Source organism: Liolophura sinensis, chromosome 1 (assembly GCF_032854445.1).
Source record: "Liolophura sinensis isolate JHLJ2023 chromosome 1, CUHK_Ljap_v2, whole genome shotgun sequence".
Taxonomy (NCBI): domain Eukaryota; kingdom Metazoa; phylum Mollusca; class Polyplacophora; order Chitonida; family Chitonidae; genus Liolophura; species Liolophura sinensis.
Window position 1 is genome coordinate 54578761 of NC_088295.1, and position 20629 is coordinate 54599389.

Genomic DNA, 20629 nt, shown 5'->3' on the forward strand with positions numbered 1-20629 from the left:
AACTGTGCTCCCTAAGGCAGCATCTTAATTTTTGGAATAATTTGCACTTGTAGGCATTGGCAACATACATGACTAATACATAGGTGAAAATTTTGTAAAAAATTATACAGAAAGCGGTCTTTTTCAAGCACATTAATTTTAATGTCTGTAGTTTAATTTCAATCAATTTATTCATTTAAGTGACCTGCTCTACGATGATGATGAACATTTTCATCAAGTGAACCATAATGGTATTTTTTTCTCCAGACAATGTCATTTTAACATTTCTTTATACTGAAGTTTTCACATACATTCACACATCTAGAAGACACGTGTGAAATCAGAAATTTGTAGCATGACAGCTATCACAATGCCTGAACTGATAGAAAATATTGTAAATCCTGCAGTAACAGAGTCAAACACAACTGTCGAATCAGTCTTACCTCTGTCTCCAGTTTCGACGAGTGCTTCCTGATCTTTTGCCGGGTCGCTTTTTATCCTTGAGACTCTCTTGATATCGTTTCATCTTCACCCACTTTCGACCAGCCGAGTCGAAAGTGCACCATATTGACAGGATGACAATAAACAGTATGAGACAGGTGGAAACAATGAGACCTGTAACAATGACACATAGTAGGAAATGAAGAAACCTGTAACAATGACACAAAAGGCAAAAATGATGAAACCCGTAACAATGACACAAAAAGGCAAAAATGATGAGACCTGTAACAGTGAAGCAAACAGGCGGAAATGATGAGAACTGTAACAATGACACAAACAGGCTGAAATGTTGAGACCTGTAACGACACAAACAGGTGGGAGCGATGAAACCTGTAACAACTATACAAACAGGTGGAAATGATGAGACCTGTAACAATGACACAAAAAGGCAAAAATGATGAGACCCGTAACGACACAAACAGGCGGAAATGTTGAGACCCGTAACAATGACACAAACAGGTGGAAATGAGACCTGTAACAATGACACAAACAGGTGGAAATGATGAGACCTGTAACAATGACACAAACAGGTGTGAACGATGAGAAATGAGATACAGGTGAAAACAACGGGACCTGTAACAACATCATACAGCACAAGCATGGATATATAAATACTAATACCCTATATATAATATAATATACATGTATGGATGCACAGACAAACATAAATACTTGTGTTCTCACTATGATTAATCCCTTGTATTTGTAACTATTTTAGCTGATCAGAAAGCAGCAATCCTTACATGCACAAGGCATGTCGTTTTCTTAATATACAGTGGACCCTGTTCATGTGAAGATCACATCTGGCTCAACATTGCCAGCTAAACACCAAATAAATGTTCAACAAATTTAACCTCTGACATAGTTCATATTTGGGAAAGGTTAACTGATCTTGAAATGTTATTTCACAAAAGTCTACTGTTCTACAAAAACTACCTGTTTTCTGTTTTTGGAAGCAACTTCATGACGCAGAATACATTTAACAAAATCAATGTCACCATCAATGATTAGATTTAAAATGATGGCACCTATATAGGAAAAATTACCATGACATCGGTGTATGAAAGTGCAGCATTTCTTTATATTTGTCTACATTTGCTTTTGTAAATTAATCTTCATGCACTTAGTTACCTTGGAATACAACGTTCATACATAGCCAGACCACATTTACGATTACCATTACCCTACAGTAGTGAGTAAATATTGCTTTCATACAGACTGGCAAAAATATCCTTCAATACATACTGCTTATTAGTTCTATGCCTTGCAGAAATACATGTCCCACGATGATGTCATTAAAAAAACCATCCTTTAGCTCTTTGTTACTTGAACTGCTTCCTGACATGGGTGATCACAGTAACACGTGTCCGTATTTCCATCAGAACATGTTAACTGATCAAATCAAGTACCACCATACATACACACCTAATATTGCTTTCCTGGCTGACTCGGGCCCACACTCCATGTAGTTTGGTACCATCCATATTATACAGCGGGTCATCCAACCAATTTCTCCCAACAACATCACTGCAACGAACAGCAAACAGATTTATTTCTTTATTTATCTGACTGGTGTTTTATGCCGTACTCAAGAAAATTTCACTTATACCACGGCAGCCAGCATTATGGTGGGTGGAAACCGGGCACAGCCCAGTGGAAACCCACGACCATCAGCAGGTTGCTGGCAGACCCTCTCGTGTATGGCTGGAGAGAAAGCCAGCATGAGCTAGACTTGAACTCACAGCATTGAGAGGCTCCTGGGCCACCCCACCGTACTGGCGTGCTGACCGTCTCGGCCATGATCAGCAACCAAATGTATATGACCATCTTATGCTGTATCATAACGTCAGTGAATGTAATGTTCAGGACTGTTAATGTTGTATGGTGCCAAATGTTAGAGAAAGGACTTTTAATTGGCTTTACATGCGTACCCCATTTCTTCTAAAGTTTGGGACACCTGGCCTGCTCATTTTAGCCAATATATTTGTAACTGTAGCAGGAAGAATTTTTCCCCCCACATGGTTTGACTATCTAATCAACAACATACTCACATTATTACTTTTCCAAAAGGCTGACAAAGAAATGTAATATTCTGCTTTCATCACTACTAATATCTGTCCCAAATTTTAGAAGAATTAGGGTAAATGTGCACAACAGTGTAAGTATGCTTAATGAACACCCAGCATTTTTCCATGGATCCAGACTATACAGTGTACATATATATGTTTATATATATATATATATATATATATATATATATATATATATATATATATATATATATATAAAATACATTAAAGAATAGTTCAATACCTGTTTTCATCTGGTATCATTCTCCTATACATGTAACCCATAAAAAAGTGACTGCTAAAAGTTTATTTCTCCTTTTCCAATTATATATATTTGAAGAAATAGAGAAAAATCCCCTGGTGAGGAAAATTTACATAGGAAAAAAAATAATGAAATGCCTTCTTAACTTTTTACTCTCTGTTATATTCTGTTATATAACAGAATGTAGAAAGTTAAGAAGGCATTTTATTACTTTTTTTCCATATATATATATAAAATTCAAATGTAACCAGAAAGCTGTAACACAGATACATACATACACTTATGAGTTAAGGAAAATTAATTCTTGGAAATTGTTTCATTTCCAAAACATTTTGAGTGTGGTCTCAGTATTTAGAAATAACAGATCGTTTTGAGCAGATGGTAAATTTGGCAGTACGCACAAAAGGTTTTGTTTATTTGAAAGCCATCTGACACAAGCTGTCACACCTGTGTGTTGGTATATACATCAACTGAAGCTCGGCTCTAGTCTACATGTACTTGTCCTTATCAATATTCAACACCACAGCGTGGCAATTTCAACCCAAAAATTAACTGTGGTAATAGTCTGCGTGGGCTCGCAATCGGTCTGTGGGGGGTGGGGGGTGATTGTTGGAGAGCACGTAATATAGCCCGCAAGGCCTCGGAACATCCCTCTTTCATAAAGCCAATATTTAACTAATGATCGAGACAAGCAAACACACCGTTGCCAGCTCTAACACCAGTCTAACACTGTGGCCTTAGGGCAGATACCCTATGGTTGGCAACCAAGAGCTAACGAACAGAAACCAACATGAAAGAGTATGTGATTAGGCTTCTATTCTACTGTAAGTAATATGTTCAAAATATCAGATGTAATTACCACCTGTGTAGGTTTTCCATCACTCATTATGTAGACTTTAATGCCCTATAAATACATACAAATGTATGCAGGCTTTAATGCCCTATAATTACATACACATGTATGTAGACTTTAATGCCCTATAAATACATACACATGTATGTAGGCTTTAATGCCCTGTAAATACATACACATATATGTAGACTTTAATGCCCTATAAATACATACACATGTAGGTAGGCTTTAATGCCCTGTAAATACATACACATGTATGTAGGCTTTAATGCCCTATAATTACATACACATGTATGTAGGCTTTAATGTCCTGTAAATACATACACATATAGGTAGGCTTTAATGCCCTGTAAATACATACACATGTACAAAGGCTTTAATGCCCTATAATTACATACACATGTATGTAGGCTTTAATGTCCTGTAAATACATACACATGTATGCAGACTTTAATGCCCTATAAATACATACACATGTATGTAGGCTTTAATGCCCTATAATTACATACACATGTATGTAGGCTTTAATGCTCTATAATTACATACACATGTATGTAGACTTTAATGCCCTATAAATACATACACATCACGAACATCTATATTATTAACCTCAACAAGTTCTAACCACTGTCTATAAAGCTCAGGGTATGACATAAACTTGGCATGTTTACTGTAATTCTTCAAGCTTTTCACATGTTTGCAAGGTCTTTATTTGGACATATTCTGAAGGCATTATCATGATAATATTATACTTTTTGTGAAGCCCTGAAATTGGCCAATCCAACCACTGTACTTTTGTCTCCAACATCAAACTTCGCATAAAGTGTGCTGAAAGTTGCTCTTTTGAGGAAATTTAAGAGTGTGTTTTGTACAGGAAAGCTAAGAAATGAGTCAGGTGTGCGGGGGAACATGTTTGGGTTTAATAAAAAAAACATCAGCAAAAAGCGATATTCAGATTTTAGGACATGCCCCACTACGCTCGCCACCACAGCGTAACCATGGTCAAATTAGTACCTGGTCGCAGACAGTCGCCTTTGAAGATTGAGGTTGCAGCTGCTTTTCAAGGCCAATAAAACGGCAACATCTCAAACCAACACTTTCTTCTTGGCATTTTCAGTTTCTCTGTTGTATTTACCATCAGTCACTGTGAATGGGGACACAATTTCTAATGCAGAATTTCAATGAAACAGATATTTAATGTAGTAAGCACACACCCCTGCTGGGTTAAAAAGCATAGGCTGTCAAGTGAAAATTAGCACCCAGCTCCCATGTACTGCAAAATCTCAAGACATTTCTGTTAAAAAATGGCGGCCATCTGAAATGCCAAAGTGACCTCTACAAACAGAGCCAGATCTATCTACCATTCCTAGATGCCTTAAACGTACACGGACATGTAATAAAACAAAAGGGCATTCTTTTGCTGAACCTTTTTGTAAGATTTTATGTACTGGTATGACCGGGAAAAAATTCACTATATATTGCCTCAGCTGCAAACGTTTGTCAAAATATTTTTGTCCAACCAGCATGTAATCATAAGACTCACTGCAATGTGTCATTATATAGGCTGAGGTGGTCTGTCAAGCAAATTTTGGAAACGAGCCAAATGGGACAAAATGCTTCACTTTCAAAAGTTGACACTGTACAGGCACTTTGAACAAACTTCGGTTGTAATCTGTTTCGGTCTGTGCATTTAACAGTGGCGATCGAGTCGAAAGAAAATAGTGCAGAATTTCTGCATGCAACAAGTTCATGCATAACATTTTACACCCCACCTATCAACGTGTTGCCGTATGTGGGAAGGTCTTGCTGTAACCTGCGGATGGTCATGGGTTTCCCCCAGGCTCTGCCCGGTTTCCTTCCACCATAATGCTAGCCGCTGTGGTATAAGTAAAATACTCTCGAGTACGGCGTAAAACACCAATCAAATAAATAAATAAATATCAACCTGTTGTCTTTATGTCTGAACTCTGGATTCTAGACTGTACAGATACATGTATAATCCCTTTAGTCACATATAGACCAATATCCCATGATGAATGATTCAAGTTTGATGCCTCCATGGTAATATTGCAGCCATGCTCTGACTATGACAACACTGTACATATTGTTCTCATACACCATATATCCATGACGACCATAGAGCACGTCAGCCTTATACTAAGCACTAGCGTGTACATGTACCAAAATACTTATGCTGAGGATTTCTGCCAGAGTCATCGTCCTGGACTAAAGTTCATTGTACAAAGCAACTGACAACGTTTTGTAGAATATTTTCGTCCAACAACCAATTATCCGACTTTACGCAGTGTGTCCGAGACAACAAGTCTGCTCTGCCTGACTAAACCTTTGTTGTAATATGTTCCGGCCTGTGCACTTAAAAGTGTGCTCAGCTGAAAAACAAAAAAAAAAAAAAAATAAAAGTGCAGCATTTATGCATGCCTGGAAACAAGCTCATGCAAAACATTTGATACCATGCTAATAAATTTGGTGTCAAATACAGTGTCTAATGGCTAAGGTTTAATTCCTTTAATGTAGCAGAATATTCCAGGAAGAGAATGATTACGGCTCAACAATGCTTTGACAGTATTGCAGCTTTGCATCATCCATACACTGTGTGCTGTGTACATGCATATGTTTACCCTTTATGGTCTCACAGAGCTTCACATTCAGGATCAACAGACTACCAGTCTATATGACCCCTGACAAGTCAAGCCTCAGCTTAAGAAATCCAGACAATGTCTATACAAACATATCTACATGAATTACCGTTACATCTATCTAAAATAAATTTTTCTGCAAAGAGAAATAACTTTGGCAAATATCTTCCTTGTCATTATCTTCTATTTACACAGACTCCCCTCAACATGTAATTGTCAACGTTTGTTTGAAGTCCTCCATGCTTTGTCGTATCTCCGCCACTATGACTTTAATAATAGATTTCTCCCTGGTTCATATAGGATTGTAGTGTGACGCTATGTTCAGCAAGCCTGGAGAGATAAATCACTGACAGAATACGATACCATTATTATCCTCTCAAACACTCTAACCTAGGAATCTGCTAATAAGATATAGCCGGCTCACTTAGAAGCTAAACTACATGACGTACTTTGTTACATGATAAATCTGAACACCGATATCAACATTTGGTCAGTTAATATTACATATACCACACTAATTACAGGTTTACCCCACGATTGTGAATACACGTATTTCGTTCTATAAATATAAAGCAGTTAATCCTTGAAATACGGCACCTTATTTCTACATCAGTTCATTATTCATAACATATCTCTCCTATTTCACGCAAGCTCCATACCAAAAAGCACATTTAACGTATAGTATCACATTTCTAAGGCAGAATGTCTCAAACGAGAGGAGGAAGTAATACAGCAAATACTTTGACTACTAAAGTGAAAAGATATCTACAGATGTACATGAGGTGAGTCCCCATAATAGGATTGTTTTCATTTCCCCTTGAGAACAATGGCTGCGGTCCTCATGTGGCCGTGTATTTGGCACAGTGAATGGAGAGAAAATCTGCTACCGGTACTGTTACTTCCCTGACACTTAAATATACAGTACATAGGTATGGTTGTGGATGTCAAGTCAACTGTTAAAGCTCTTCTTTTCCAACTCAACCTTTACAGCACTGGGAACAGCTACATATTACATTATTCGAAGTCTTGTGTCTGTCGAGGTAACACAATTTCTGTTCCCCAGGTGCTACAGACAGTGAGGTTAATGATGGGGTTGTATTATCAGATTATTCCTGGTGACAAGGCGTATGGAACAGTCTTTAGCATTGTCTTCATGTCAGCCTATGACCACCAGGGGGCACTGGAAGCTTAGTGGGTGCAACTCCGTCAGCACATGTAACAATCCCCTTGCCAGACAGCTATGACAGAGTGTTAATCTGTGTCCAGTTTGGTCAGTGCGAGCTGCCCATCATTGCGGCCAGACAATGGTCATTAAGGCTGCAGTAATTGGTTGACCAGGAGCTGCGGGCCTCTGAGTCTGAAGACAGTTCTATTCAGTGTAGTGTGAGGGCATGTATCTGTTTATTACTAAAATTAACTACAATTGCTGTACTTTTCAGTAGTAAAGCTATAACCCTGACGATGTACACATATATCTACATACATCATACCTCATTTTATTTTCTTCCCAATAACACCATTTGGCTCTTGTGGGACAGGCCATTATATGACAATGGCGTCATTATATAGACAGCTCCTTTGACAGTTATCTCCCTTGGAAGCATCTACCGTGTTCAAATCAAGATGTCGTCTGTAAGATCTGTGCTTCTAAACAACAATGAACCCCAATCAAACATAGAAAAGAAACTGGGCATAATTAAATAAATAATGCACAATGGTTTCAACCAAAGGACATTAAGACAAGGTCCACGTACCTTGATGTGGATGACTGACAGGTCTACACAATGCTATATAGCCTGCAGCATTATGCATTATTTGTTACAGAGTACATGGGTATCTAATGAGTACAATGCATGCTTATGTACAAAATGCGTACCATCAAGATGAATTTGTACAAAGTCATGAGATAATTAGTCTGAAAGCAGCAAACTAGGTGTGTAGTTGGTGTTCACCTGGCATCATGATCATCTCTGATCACAAACTGTGACAGGTACAACAGCGACGAATACAAATCAGTTTTCATAGGAGAACTGGCATATCTGAAACATTTGACATTTATAACTGGGCATAACATAAGCACAGTAATGGTACATGTGCATCACAAAAACCCCTTGTTTCAAACCCTGACATGCTTGACCACTGCTTAACCTCAATTACGTGTACATCAGCAAGCACAAACTGACCCTGAAGATTGGAGTAAAATGCCTACCTGCACTGATACAATCACAATAATAATAATGAACAAGAAATACACCAAGGGTAATTTTAACACCTGAGCGCATTATCTGATGAAAAGGCATGCAAACGAAGTGTGAATGTGAAAGCCAGGAAACTCATTTCTACATGCTTTCATGTATAAGGTTGTGTAACAACTGCCTTTTTGATCCAGTTGATCCCATGATATACATGTAGCAAAATAAACAAGGGTTCGAAGAACCCTGGCAGCTTGCTGACAAGTGCTTCAAAGGTTAGAAGAAACCTGGCAGCTTGCTGACAAGTGCCTCAAAGGTTAGAAGAAACCTGGCAGCTTGCTGACAAGAGCTTCGAAGGTTAGAAGAAACCTGGCAGCTTGCTGACAAGTGCTTCAAAGGTTAGAAGAAACCTGGCAGCTTACTGACAAGAGCTTCAAAGGTTAGAAGAAACCTGGCAGCTTGCTGACAAGTGCTTCAAAGGTTAGAAGAAACCTGGCAGCTTGCTGACAAGTGCTTCAAAGGTTAGAAGAAACCTGGCAGCTTGCTGACAAGTGCTTCAGTCTCAATAGGAGCCTAAGTAGACAGGTCAGCTGACCTCAACTAAAAAGCTTACATGGACACCAACATGTTCAACACTCAAGCACTCACAATTCTTCACCTTACTTTGCAATGGCGAGCTCATCAGCAAAGTCACTCTAAAGAAATTTATTTCGATAAATCTCAATTTTATCATCCTGAGGCTAATTAGACAAAACACATTGAGACCATCACATGAATTTCTTCACAGTTACTTATTTATTATGACTATACTTGTAATTTTAAAAACAGCTATCTGTATCAGTAATCATCTTACCTTGAATCTGTACAAAACAATATGGCTTCCACTAGCTTTTAAAATTTTTAATAGCAGCCATTTTGTGAAATGATGTTTTATGATAAAATACTGCCTATCATTCCACTCAAAAGCTACAAAAACATGTTGTAATATACTTCATGCACATGTGTTCAATAAAATTCTTTAAACTGACTATATGCATATGCATGTGTAGTTACAATAGACATGTGCTGCTGGGTGAGAAAAAACAACATGCAACAGTGTAAGCCAACATTTGAGACAGTTTCCACAAGCACAAGTTCAAATTTTTGGAGCTTTTTTTTTAACACTTATACTTTCAACTTCATATCCAGGGTCGTAACCTGAGCATTCAAACAAAATCTACATTTTGAACATCATCCAGTATCATTTACTGCACAGATTTGTATCAATATACTGGAAACATGTTGCATGTAAATGCACATATTCCAACTTTATATACTGTATTAAACCAGGCACCTGCTCCTGTACATTTGTTACCTAAATGTGGCTAAACCACAAATTCTGGAACAGTAAATAAAGTTTAATTTCTTTCTTAGGGTCTCCTTAACATTTGAGGTGCTGCCTCACTTAATCCATCTAACAGGTACAGAAGCTATACACTGACTCAGGATAGGCAAGTCCACTGGCATCACAAGAACCAATGCTGAAACCACTTGCTTGACTCAACACATGAATGAATCAGAGGCTCTCTACTATACTATAAATCATATGTGTTTTACCATCAACATGTAAATACAGTTTGTTATATACACGTATGGTTAATAAACTAAACTTTCTCTCGTAAAAAAACATATTTTTGGAGGCAAATAGCTGCCATAAATTATAACCTTAGGTAGTAAACCTTATGTTTTTTTTTTTAGTACGATATCATCTTACCTTCAGAAGAAATCTCAAATCATGTTTCTATTTAAAGATCAATAGAACCCTCAGAATCAGGAAAAATCAGGTACTACTTTGTCATGAAATAAATCTAAGGTCAATTACCACAAACATCTGACAAACTCCTTTTAACAATGAGTTCATAACAATTTACATGCAAATACAGCTGTATATGTAATCACAAAGCCTGCTCAATGTACATGTACATGTATCTGGTCTGGTGGAGGTCTACAGGCTGTACACATGTACATGTCTGCCCAACCAAATTACAGCTGGAGAAGCAGAAAAAGTGATGGTATAATCATCGTGACATGATGGGAAAAGCGGAATGCAGTAATTTCCTCACATTACCCTGAGTGATCCCCTAACCAAGTGGACATGACGTGTGCAGAGACAGCAATGGAAACTGTGTGGTCAAGAAAGGACATTGTCAGAACAGAAGACATATGAAGCCGTGCCTGTAATTACACTGCTACAACTGGGCAGGAGGTAACAGCCTGGAAGAAGCCCCTATCCCTCCCTGGCTTCAGCCATTTATCCTGTCCCCTGCGGCCAAGCGGATACTCTAATGGAATGGAATGGGGTGCTCAGGCTAACCAAATACAGTCTGACAAGATTGTGTTCTAATCTTAAGAGTTTAGTGACAGAGAAATACAGATGAACATGTATCTCTAAAAGAATAAATTATGAATGAAGTGATGGATTATTAATCAGGGAATTATGCAAGTAATAATGCTAACAAGGTTTATCCACCTGGAAATATTACTTCCTGCTGAGTGCGGGAAGTGAGGGCTGCCGAGTGTGGACGCTTGTACACACCAAGATTTACCAAGGCTCAAATATTCAGAATGAAATTGGCATATAAAAACCTCCACAAAAATTCGATAAATGTTGCTACAGGCACGTTACACTGATATCATTTCGGCACCAGTTTTTGTCACACTGTCACATAAAAGACTGGATAAAATGGCATGACTGACTCACATGAGTTAAGTTCATTACATTTTAACGTTGAACCCACAACAAAAAAAAATCTAATACGCATGTATGTTTGGTACATTCAAACTGGTGTTGGCTCTTCTTGTTGATGTTGAGCTGGTTCTCATGAGGCATAGCACTTTATTCCCTTTCTCAACCTTCTGCTAGGTTTTGGGAAATGAACAAATGCTACCGCAATGCTTACACACTCAGGAAACTGGTCATCATGAGCATCAATTGAAGTTCCTCATCAGCCAAGTTAAACCCTGATTCAATCCTAAACTTTCAAGATGTTTGACACATAACACGGCTGGTGGTGGTGGAGCTATTTGTTCATCAGTTTTGATAGGTTAAAGATAGCTTTGCGGCCTGGTTTTTGATTGGTTAATTGCCATTTTGCAAGCCTGCAATTAGCAGCCAGGAAAGTGTCAGGCATCAATTATCATCTTGTCAGATATAAACTAAGACATGCCTCACAAACTTCACATGTGTTATTATAACTTAAAGAATTCGATCCAAAATAGATTTTGAAATTTGAAAAAAAAGTCAAACCCCCCAAACATTTTTTAACAATAAATATCACAAGATATTTGTAAACGCCTGTTGAAATAGCAAAAACCACACCCCAACTGTGAACAATTAACACTGACTGTCACCAAAATGGTGTCTTCGAAAGAAAAAGGACTTACCCAGGCGTATGTAGAGAAGGTACTGCATGCTGGCCCGTGGATCTGTCATCAGGATGTTGCCCCTGAGACTGACACAGGCCACTATAGTCTCTATGAGCAGACAACTGCCCAGCAGAACAAGGTAGCCCAGTACAGCATCCCTCAGCTCTCTCACACATGGTTCTATCACATTAAACTGGGACACACCCAAAATCACACCTAGGGCAATGATCCTGGAAACAGAAGAAACATGGAAGTTAAACTGTGTTCACACAGTTCAATTTATTGAATCAACTCTAAATCTACAAACTGTATAAAATAGCATCCTGTAAAACAAACTGACAGGACAAACTGCACCACATGAATGCATCTTCATGAACTGACTCAGTGTCAAATACAACTGCAGCTCCAGACAAAAACAAAAAACGAAAAAAAAAAGTGAGTTTCACATTGTTCTTGACAATTTTTCAATCATATGACAAAGCGGAGTCATTAGGAGTGTGTATGCATGCCCTGTTTTCTTGTGGCAAGGCAAGTCCATGCCGTCAAAGTGCTGCCATCACTAAAACATCAGGCAAAAGACACCATACATGACACCTCACCCTGACACATTATACTGACACCGGGCCAACCAGTCCTGTTTTCTTGCTCTAATCTCTCAGAGCTGAGCGCTAAGCTATGAAAATCTTTGCTATGAACCCCACCTGGGTTTGATCCGGGGTCTCCTGACTTCGAGGTGGACATTCTAACCATTAGGCCACCGAAACGGTCTCCAGAATAAAGTAGTCAGCGTTATACACATGTAACCACACATCTTATGTGAGTGAGAGAGTGAGTGCTTGGGGTTTAACGTCGTACTCAACAATTTTTCAGTCACATGACGACGAAGGAATCAGTAGGGTGCATGTACGTGTAATGTGCCTCCTTGTTGCAGGACGGATTTCCACCGCTCTTTTATTTAGTGCTGCTTCACTGAGACGACTTACCGAAGGCAAGTAAGCCGCCCCGCCCAAGCCATTATACTGATCCAGTCAACCAGTCGTTGCACTATCCCCTTCATGCTGAACGCCAAGCGAGGAAGTTACAACTTCCTCTTTTAAAGTCTTAGGTGTGACTTGATCAAGGATTGATCCCGGATCTACCGGTCCCGACACATCTTATGTAAATCTACACATATATAATATATAAAAACTAAACTTCAGAAATGTGGCTACAAGAATTACATGTATATACATGTACATGTGCAAAAATTTAACCCATAAAAACTGCATGATATATCCATGGTGCCTTCTTTCTCTCTTAGCTAGTTTTTCAACTGAATGAAACTGCATCAGATTTATGTCTTACACACATGGATGTGCATGTATCAAACCGCAGTGAGTATCTTTAATAATTCATAGTATGGTCATTAATTATTCATAATTATTGACTTTACTGGTGCATGTGTATGCATTGTACACCATACCAGAGAATTTGTACATTTAGCCAGAATTTGAAATCAGGCCAACATCATTTCCAATTTTCTCCTATTTTTCTTATCTTCTCAATGATAATTTTGTTAGAGCAGGGCATCTCAAAGACACAGAGGTCCCACTCTGGCTTAACCTATGAAAATATGACATATATGAACAGTGCCATCCATTATGCTCAAGGCTGGATACCTCACAACCCAAATAACATCCCCCACTTATTACTGCTATATTCCAGTATGTTAATTATGGATAATGTGGCCACTAATGTATAACTGATGATAACGATGTTTTCAGTTGCTTATAAATTAATTATGCATTATTATTTGTATAAGGTGAACGGGATTATTTTTTTCGAAAAACTTCTTGCTTTCCATTTATATACATGAAGATGTAATTCCACCCGAATTGAAGGAACCGTAAAGCAATAACATGGAGGGATTTTAAGGAAGATATTTTTCTTAACATGATAGTGGGATTAAAGCATGAAAATGAATACCTTGCACACAATGATTTATTTATTTCATTAGTGTTTTACGCCGTTCCCAAGAATATTTCACTTCTAATGAAGGTGGCCAGCATTATGGTGTGAGGAAACCAGACAGAGCCTGCGGGAAACCCACAACCATACTCAGGTTGCTGAGAGATCTTCTCAAATATGGCCGGAGAGGAAGCCAGCATGAGCTGGACTTGAACTCCCCTTGACTCTGGAGGCCCCTGCACGCACTGAATGTGAGTAACAATTTCATTTTATGTTATTGGTATAACTACCATCTAACATGTCCGTGGGAAGGTCTGCCAGCAACCTGCGGATGGTCGTGGGTTTCCCACGGGCTCTGCCCGGTTTCCACCCACCATAATGCTGACCGCCGTCGTATCAGTGAAATATTCTTGAGTACAGCGTAAAACACCAATCAAATAAATAAATCTAACATGTCTAAAATAAAAAGAAAAAAGTCAGTTTGAACCATGCACTCTGCAAGTTCGGCATAACTATTGAGAACCTGTTGTAAATTCACACAGCATTGTGCTGATGTCTGGCTTGCGTGAATTGATTTGTTTTTTGCACATACGTATACATTGTAAATATATACATGTGTACTGAGGCTTTTTTCCTTACATGCCAAATGCTTCTTATAATTACATGTAGGGCTCCTATCCAAAACCACACAACTAACACACATGCAGGATCATTCCAGTATAATTTCCCAGCCTCTTACATAACCTGTGCCACATCACTCAGAGGGCCACCACTTTGATGGATCAGCATGTTTCAGGGACACTGGAATCAGGGATTGAGCCACTGATGACCCTCTCTCCAAGTTCTCCAGATAAAACCAGTAAGGGTACCAGAAGGCCTTCAAACTGTGAAGAGGGTGCAATAATTGTAAAAAGCCCCTCATATCACATCCTGAATACTTCATGTCAAGATGTTACTGGAATAATCCTGATATATGACACAATGGTGCCAATACTTGGCAACCTGCCATAAACCATACCCAATACACTGTAAAGTATTAAATGTAGTTTCTTTACGTTTGATATTTCTTTATTTTCTCTAATGCTAATTTTGAACTTAAATGCAAACAGAGCAATCACCACTGCACATGTAACAGTAAGTATATGCACGATTTCAAACGTTTCTATTTTAATGTTCTTGGAACAATTTTTATATTATCACAAAGTTTTTTCACATCACATTATTTTAGCATTGTTTTCCCATCCTTGTTTCTAAATTTGACACATCAATGCGCACAATTAATAATTTCCAAGCTTAAATAGACCACTGCTACAGCATGTCTTTTCTGTGAATTGTGTATAACACGAACTTGTGTAGATGTACAGACAGTCTTCATGTCATGTCCTAATCATGCCACCTGCATGCAACTCTGTGAACTACAGGCATTTCATGATTTGCCCCGGTGGTTTTCGTTTTACCTCAGGCACATGAATGCCCATATGCATGAACAGGTGCGTGTCTATCCTGAGTCAGAGCATGTACAACCAAAGTCAATACTCGTTTTGTGCACTTGGTGGAAGTTTTTAACCTTCTGATTTGTTTTGGTTTAAAAAGGCCATCAATAAAAATATGTTCGTTGGGTATAACCCAAATAACCACACAAAAACGGGAAAGAAGCATTTTAATACAATATACATTTCTCACAATGCTAATTTCTTTGTTGGTAATACCTGTTTTTTGAAAGTAGAAGCATGTACAACAATTTGGCTTTATTTTTACCCCAGAATACATGTAAACGGTAAAAAAAAAAAAAAAAGGATGGGGGGGGGGGGTTGTGTGGGGGAATACCACACCATTATATTAATTTGGATTTTGTGATAAACTGATTGGCGTAAATTCAAGGTACCAATACAGAAAAACAAAAAGACGCTATATATTCTGATAGGGTCAGGTTATGCCTAAGAACGTTTTTTTAAGGATGCCCATATCAGTGTAAGCATTTAACTGAATTTTATCTGAACATGTATGTTCTCCCTTACCTGAAATTCAAGAAAACACTACCATTAGTATAAGTGTTAGATTCAAAGAAAAACTGGGTTAAGTGGGATCACAGCATTGTGAGATGAGTCAACAGTATACATGTACACGTAACAGTATACATGCACATGTTCGGTGTGTATCAAAGACGGGTATGAACAGCTACCCACTTCTGCATGGGGTTCTTTTTAGTGCAAATACAATGTACATGTATATGTAATTGCCTGAGTCTGTCCTCAAGACATACAACCTGCCGTTAACATGTATCAATCACATGTTACTGAGTTTACAAATCTGCTTAGACGGAATCCGTCCGTTAAGCCATTATAAACACAGATGTGTAATATAAGTATTTAAGAATAATAGCCTTTTAAGTGAACAATTGCTGTGAAGAGGACCTTTGTGGTTGAGGTATCACCAGATGTTGTGCCAGAAAGTATATGAGGACAGCTGATACAGGCAACATATGGCAAAGTATATACAGTATAGTATTGTACTTTTAGTATCTGTAGCTGCCGTTTAGCATCCTTGGTTAAAATCTAATAGTCTACACGCATGTTCAAACTCTTAAGTCTCCTATCAACATTTTTCGCACTCAAACATGAGGAACAGCAAAAAAAAAAAAAAATGCTTGAGAATTTCTGATAAATTCAATTTAGTTAAGTGGTCTAGTACATCTACTTATCTTAATGGATGTTAGAAGTGAATTAAGATTTTACACATAAAATGTTTATGCATGGATGGAAAAAACTTACAAGTATATGTATGTATGTATCTGTAGAGTGTCAGCAGGTATATATGTATACATGCTACATAGAAGAAACAGCTCTGAATGATAACACTAGTATGTATACCCAGGAAAGCCTATCCCCACACATATATCAAATGAGAAGTATGGAGAATGCACTAATGTCAATATTTAATTTATAAACTGTAACATCCTACATCTGATAAGAGTGGCATCATAACAAACTTGGCCCAATGTCACAGTAGTGAATACACATGCACTGCACATCATGTATATATTTATGACGCTGTAGCCAGATGTTAAAACCACCCAATAATCCGCTTTTATGACTTGTCAATACATGTTGTACCTTTTGGGGTTTTCCTCCTCAATTTACTGCTGAATGTGTATGTATGCTTAGGGTTAAACATCATACTTAACAATTTTTCAGTCATATGACCTGGACAAGTCATTAGGGGTGTGTACATATAGCTTTAGTGTGTTTTCTTGTCACAGACCACTGGATATGAATATACCACAAGGGGCTAGTCAGCTAAAAAGAGCAAGAAGTCGATATATCTGATATATGCATTATGAACTCACCATACTGAAACTGAAACTGAAACTAACATCAATACATGTACTTGTTCGTGTATTCAATGTGCATGCATTTGCAAAAGTCTACCACTAAGTGGGTCTTCAGAGGCTGTGAAACCCAGCTTAAGTTTCATCAGGTTTCTATTAGGTGATGCTTGAGAATTGGGTAATAACAATGGAGTGCTTGTCTTGAGTCAATTATGATGGGACAGCTGTAATTCTACTGACTTCGCCTTAATAGGCTAGAGATAATACTGCTGTCAGGAAAATTGCACAGTCTAGACTAAGAGTCACCCTCAGTACTGAATTAGGGTGAGCGGCCATGCCTCTAATCTAATCCGACATCTCAAGGCTGAGCTGCTGATGTACATGTATGCACATGCCCCTGTGGCAGTGGGTGTTAATTACAGTAGATTGCTGAAGTAATCCATGTGCATAAAACATGTTAAAAAACATAATAAATAATAATAATAATAGCATTTCATTAATGTCCTTAATTCTTCAACCTTTTCCCATGTTTGCAAAATGTTTATTCAAGCAGATTCGGATTGCATTATTCTGCATACACTGATAAATTATACTTTTTGTTAAGCCCTGAAATTTGCCAATCCTACCAATGTAGTTTTGTCTCCAAAAGCCTATTAAAAATGTTCCCAATTAATTCATAAAACAAAAAAGTTGAGGAAATAGGGTACTGACTATGTTTACGAGAATAAAACTGAATTGGAGGTACATGTAGACACTTAAAATGTTTTTTATATAACATTCTCAAATGCATTGTTTATGAGAACTGTCACCTAATTCATGCTTGCAATCAAATTGTTTTGCCCAAATAGACAGCTTGCAACAGGCATTTGTTGTGCTATGGTCTCTTAGTCAAGCTGCACTGAATGTCACTATCACCTGGTTACAATATTTATTTATTTACTGTACTTGTCAGATACAGTAGGTGTTTTAATTAAGTCATACATGTACTATTAAGAATAACAACGATAGCTGTGTCCACCAAGTAAGACCAGAATTTCTTTATTACGGGACAAACACACCCATGTGCCTATATATATGACATGGAAAGCATTGTAACTGTCAAATGCTATTCGCAAATTTCGTGCACTTTATGTAAATCTTTATAACACCTGAAAGTTTAATATGTCAAGGACTTGAGCATGAAAAATACGCATAAAAAACTGTCCTGAATATTGGCCTAAGCTGTCAAAGTATGCAATGTTGTAGCATTAGCCCAGGCATAAATGCCCATGTGCTTCGTTTTTCCCACATGTGATCAATTCTGCATTTGCTTACTGATGCACCGGCTCTTGAAACCACTATCTGGTTTATTATAGAGATGTGTACGAATATGGGTGGTGCGACTGTCAGAGCTCGACAAACCTCATTCAGACCCACTCATTTAGCCAACTCTGTATCCCGGGAACTAATTTCAATGAAAACCTATCAACGTCACCGTGCATGTATATGTCCACACATCTATATACATGTATGTGCTAACAGCAGATGGTGCCATTGAGCCATGATGTCATTACATCCCTCAATGCATACTCTGAGCGCTGGGAGCTGAGAAGACACTGGTGTCAGAGTGAGAAACCAGCCTCTTGTTGCACACATGAGCATAAATAATAGATCTGAGGAGCAATATGCAGTGACTGTAATATGTGAAGTGATAAGTGAACAGCCAGAGGCGTCAAAAGAACTAGTATTGATAGGGGTTTGGCACTTACATGCATCATGGATACTCCAAGCCTGGTGACAAACCTCATTACTGGACTGAAGAATCGTTATCACCATGAGCAGGCCATCAGCTGCATGCCTTTGCACATGTCAAAACAAAAGTTGTCGTTGTATTGATTGATCGCAGCGCTCGCATAACTGTATGCGACCCATGATGCATGGCAGACTACAAAATGCACCATACACAAGTGCTACTGTTATGGTACCTGCACACATAATTCTGACAAAGATATACATTTTCATAAACCCGGTACTATTAAAAAATTTTTGTTAATGGTTGCTATTGAAATATTAATTATTAACCGATGTACACACAACAACGAACATAGCCATCAAGCAACCACTGTATATGTTCTCGCAACTTGCACACCTGTCTGACCTACATGTACATTTAGATGTCAGTGTTCTGACAAAATAAGCCATTCCATACTGCAAAGTATTCTGGTAGTACAGAAAACAATCTAAAGCCAATAGCTCTCATCAAGCACTACTGTCTAGCTAGAATCTCCAGGGATCATTATAAAGCTCCGAGTCCACAAGGAATATATGTCTTGGTGAGAGATTATCTGGCAGGTGTTTCCATTGGCCTGTAGTAGCACATCTTCGACATGCAAGACAAAGTGTTTATGTAGATAGGATGCTCTACCAAAAGGCAGCGTGCCGATCAACCTTGCCACTAAGAGCAACTGGGTAGTGTTGATCTCTGCATGATTTTGTACAGAGCTGAGTACAGTTTGTCCATAGTGGGCCATTGATTTGTTATGCATCAAATACAACAGGTCACACTGCAATGTCAAACCTGACAGTTGCTGCCAGTTATAGTCAATCTACATGCACCGAAACTATATCTGGTCATGCACTGCTAGATGCTCATGATCGCAAGGTTTTCTCAAAGTTTTCGACAGGAGCGTTACACGCATGTCGACTGTTGAGTAGGGACCAAATGCTTAGGTCAGGATCTCAACGCAACCCACATGTACGCTCAGCTTAATACCTTATCTCTAGAACATACGGTACTGAATACATGTACTCCTATATGTACCGGCATGGCAGAGGGTGTCTAACTTAATATGTTCCATTATACTATCATGGCTAGGAATTTAACATTTAATATGGTAAATGCAGGTCTGTTTCTACTCATGAATTAAAAACTGGAAACTGGACTCAGTAGCACTTTTAGTAGCAGCACAGGACACCTTATAGCCATGTTGAGTTCCACTTCAAACGTGATAAACCTGAGCCACTCATCTGATGATAGAAGATGTTAGGCCATCATTGAAGGGAAACCAACTCAACCCTCTCCAAAAAAGCCATAGTCTTTAGTTTTTATTAACTTTTCTATAGGCCTACTTCTTCTTATAAGATTCTGTCAATGCTAATTTTGGACAGGGTTAGGTTACCCACAAACATAGTTTTACTCCGTCCTCAAGAATATTTCACTTGCACGACGGCGGGGCAGCATTATGGTGGGAGGAAACCGGACAGAGCCCGGAGGAAGCCCACGACCATCTGCAGGTTGCTGGCAGACCTTCCCACGTACTGCCAGAGAGGAAGCCAGCATGATATATATATATATATATCTATATATATATATCTATATATATATATATATATATATATGTACGCATTGGGCTTCTTTGATGTATACAATATTCATTATTTGCTGTCATTTTCATTA

General features: G+C 38.3%; 1 protein-coding gene across 1 annotated transcript in view; it reads right to left on the reverse strand.

The window, feature by feature from the left end:
* LOC135473656 (diacylglycerol lipase-alpha-like) overlaps positions 1–20629 on the reverse strand; it is a 71118-nt gene that overhangs the window by 46034 nt on the left and 4455 nt on the right. Inside the window, exons 2-4 of the mRNA XM_064753524.1 lie at positions 11937–12148; positions 1906–2007; positions 423–594 (exon numbers count right to left, since the gene is read on the reverse strand). Of these exons, the coding sequence (XP_064609594.1) occupies positions 423–594; positions 1906–2007; positions 11937–12148 (486 nt within the window). The remainder of the gene's footprint in view (positions 1–422; positions 595–1905; positions 2008–11936; positions 12149–20629) is intronic.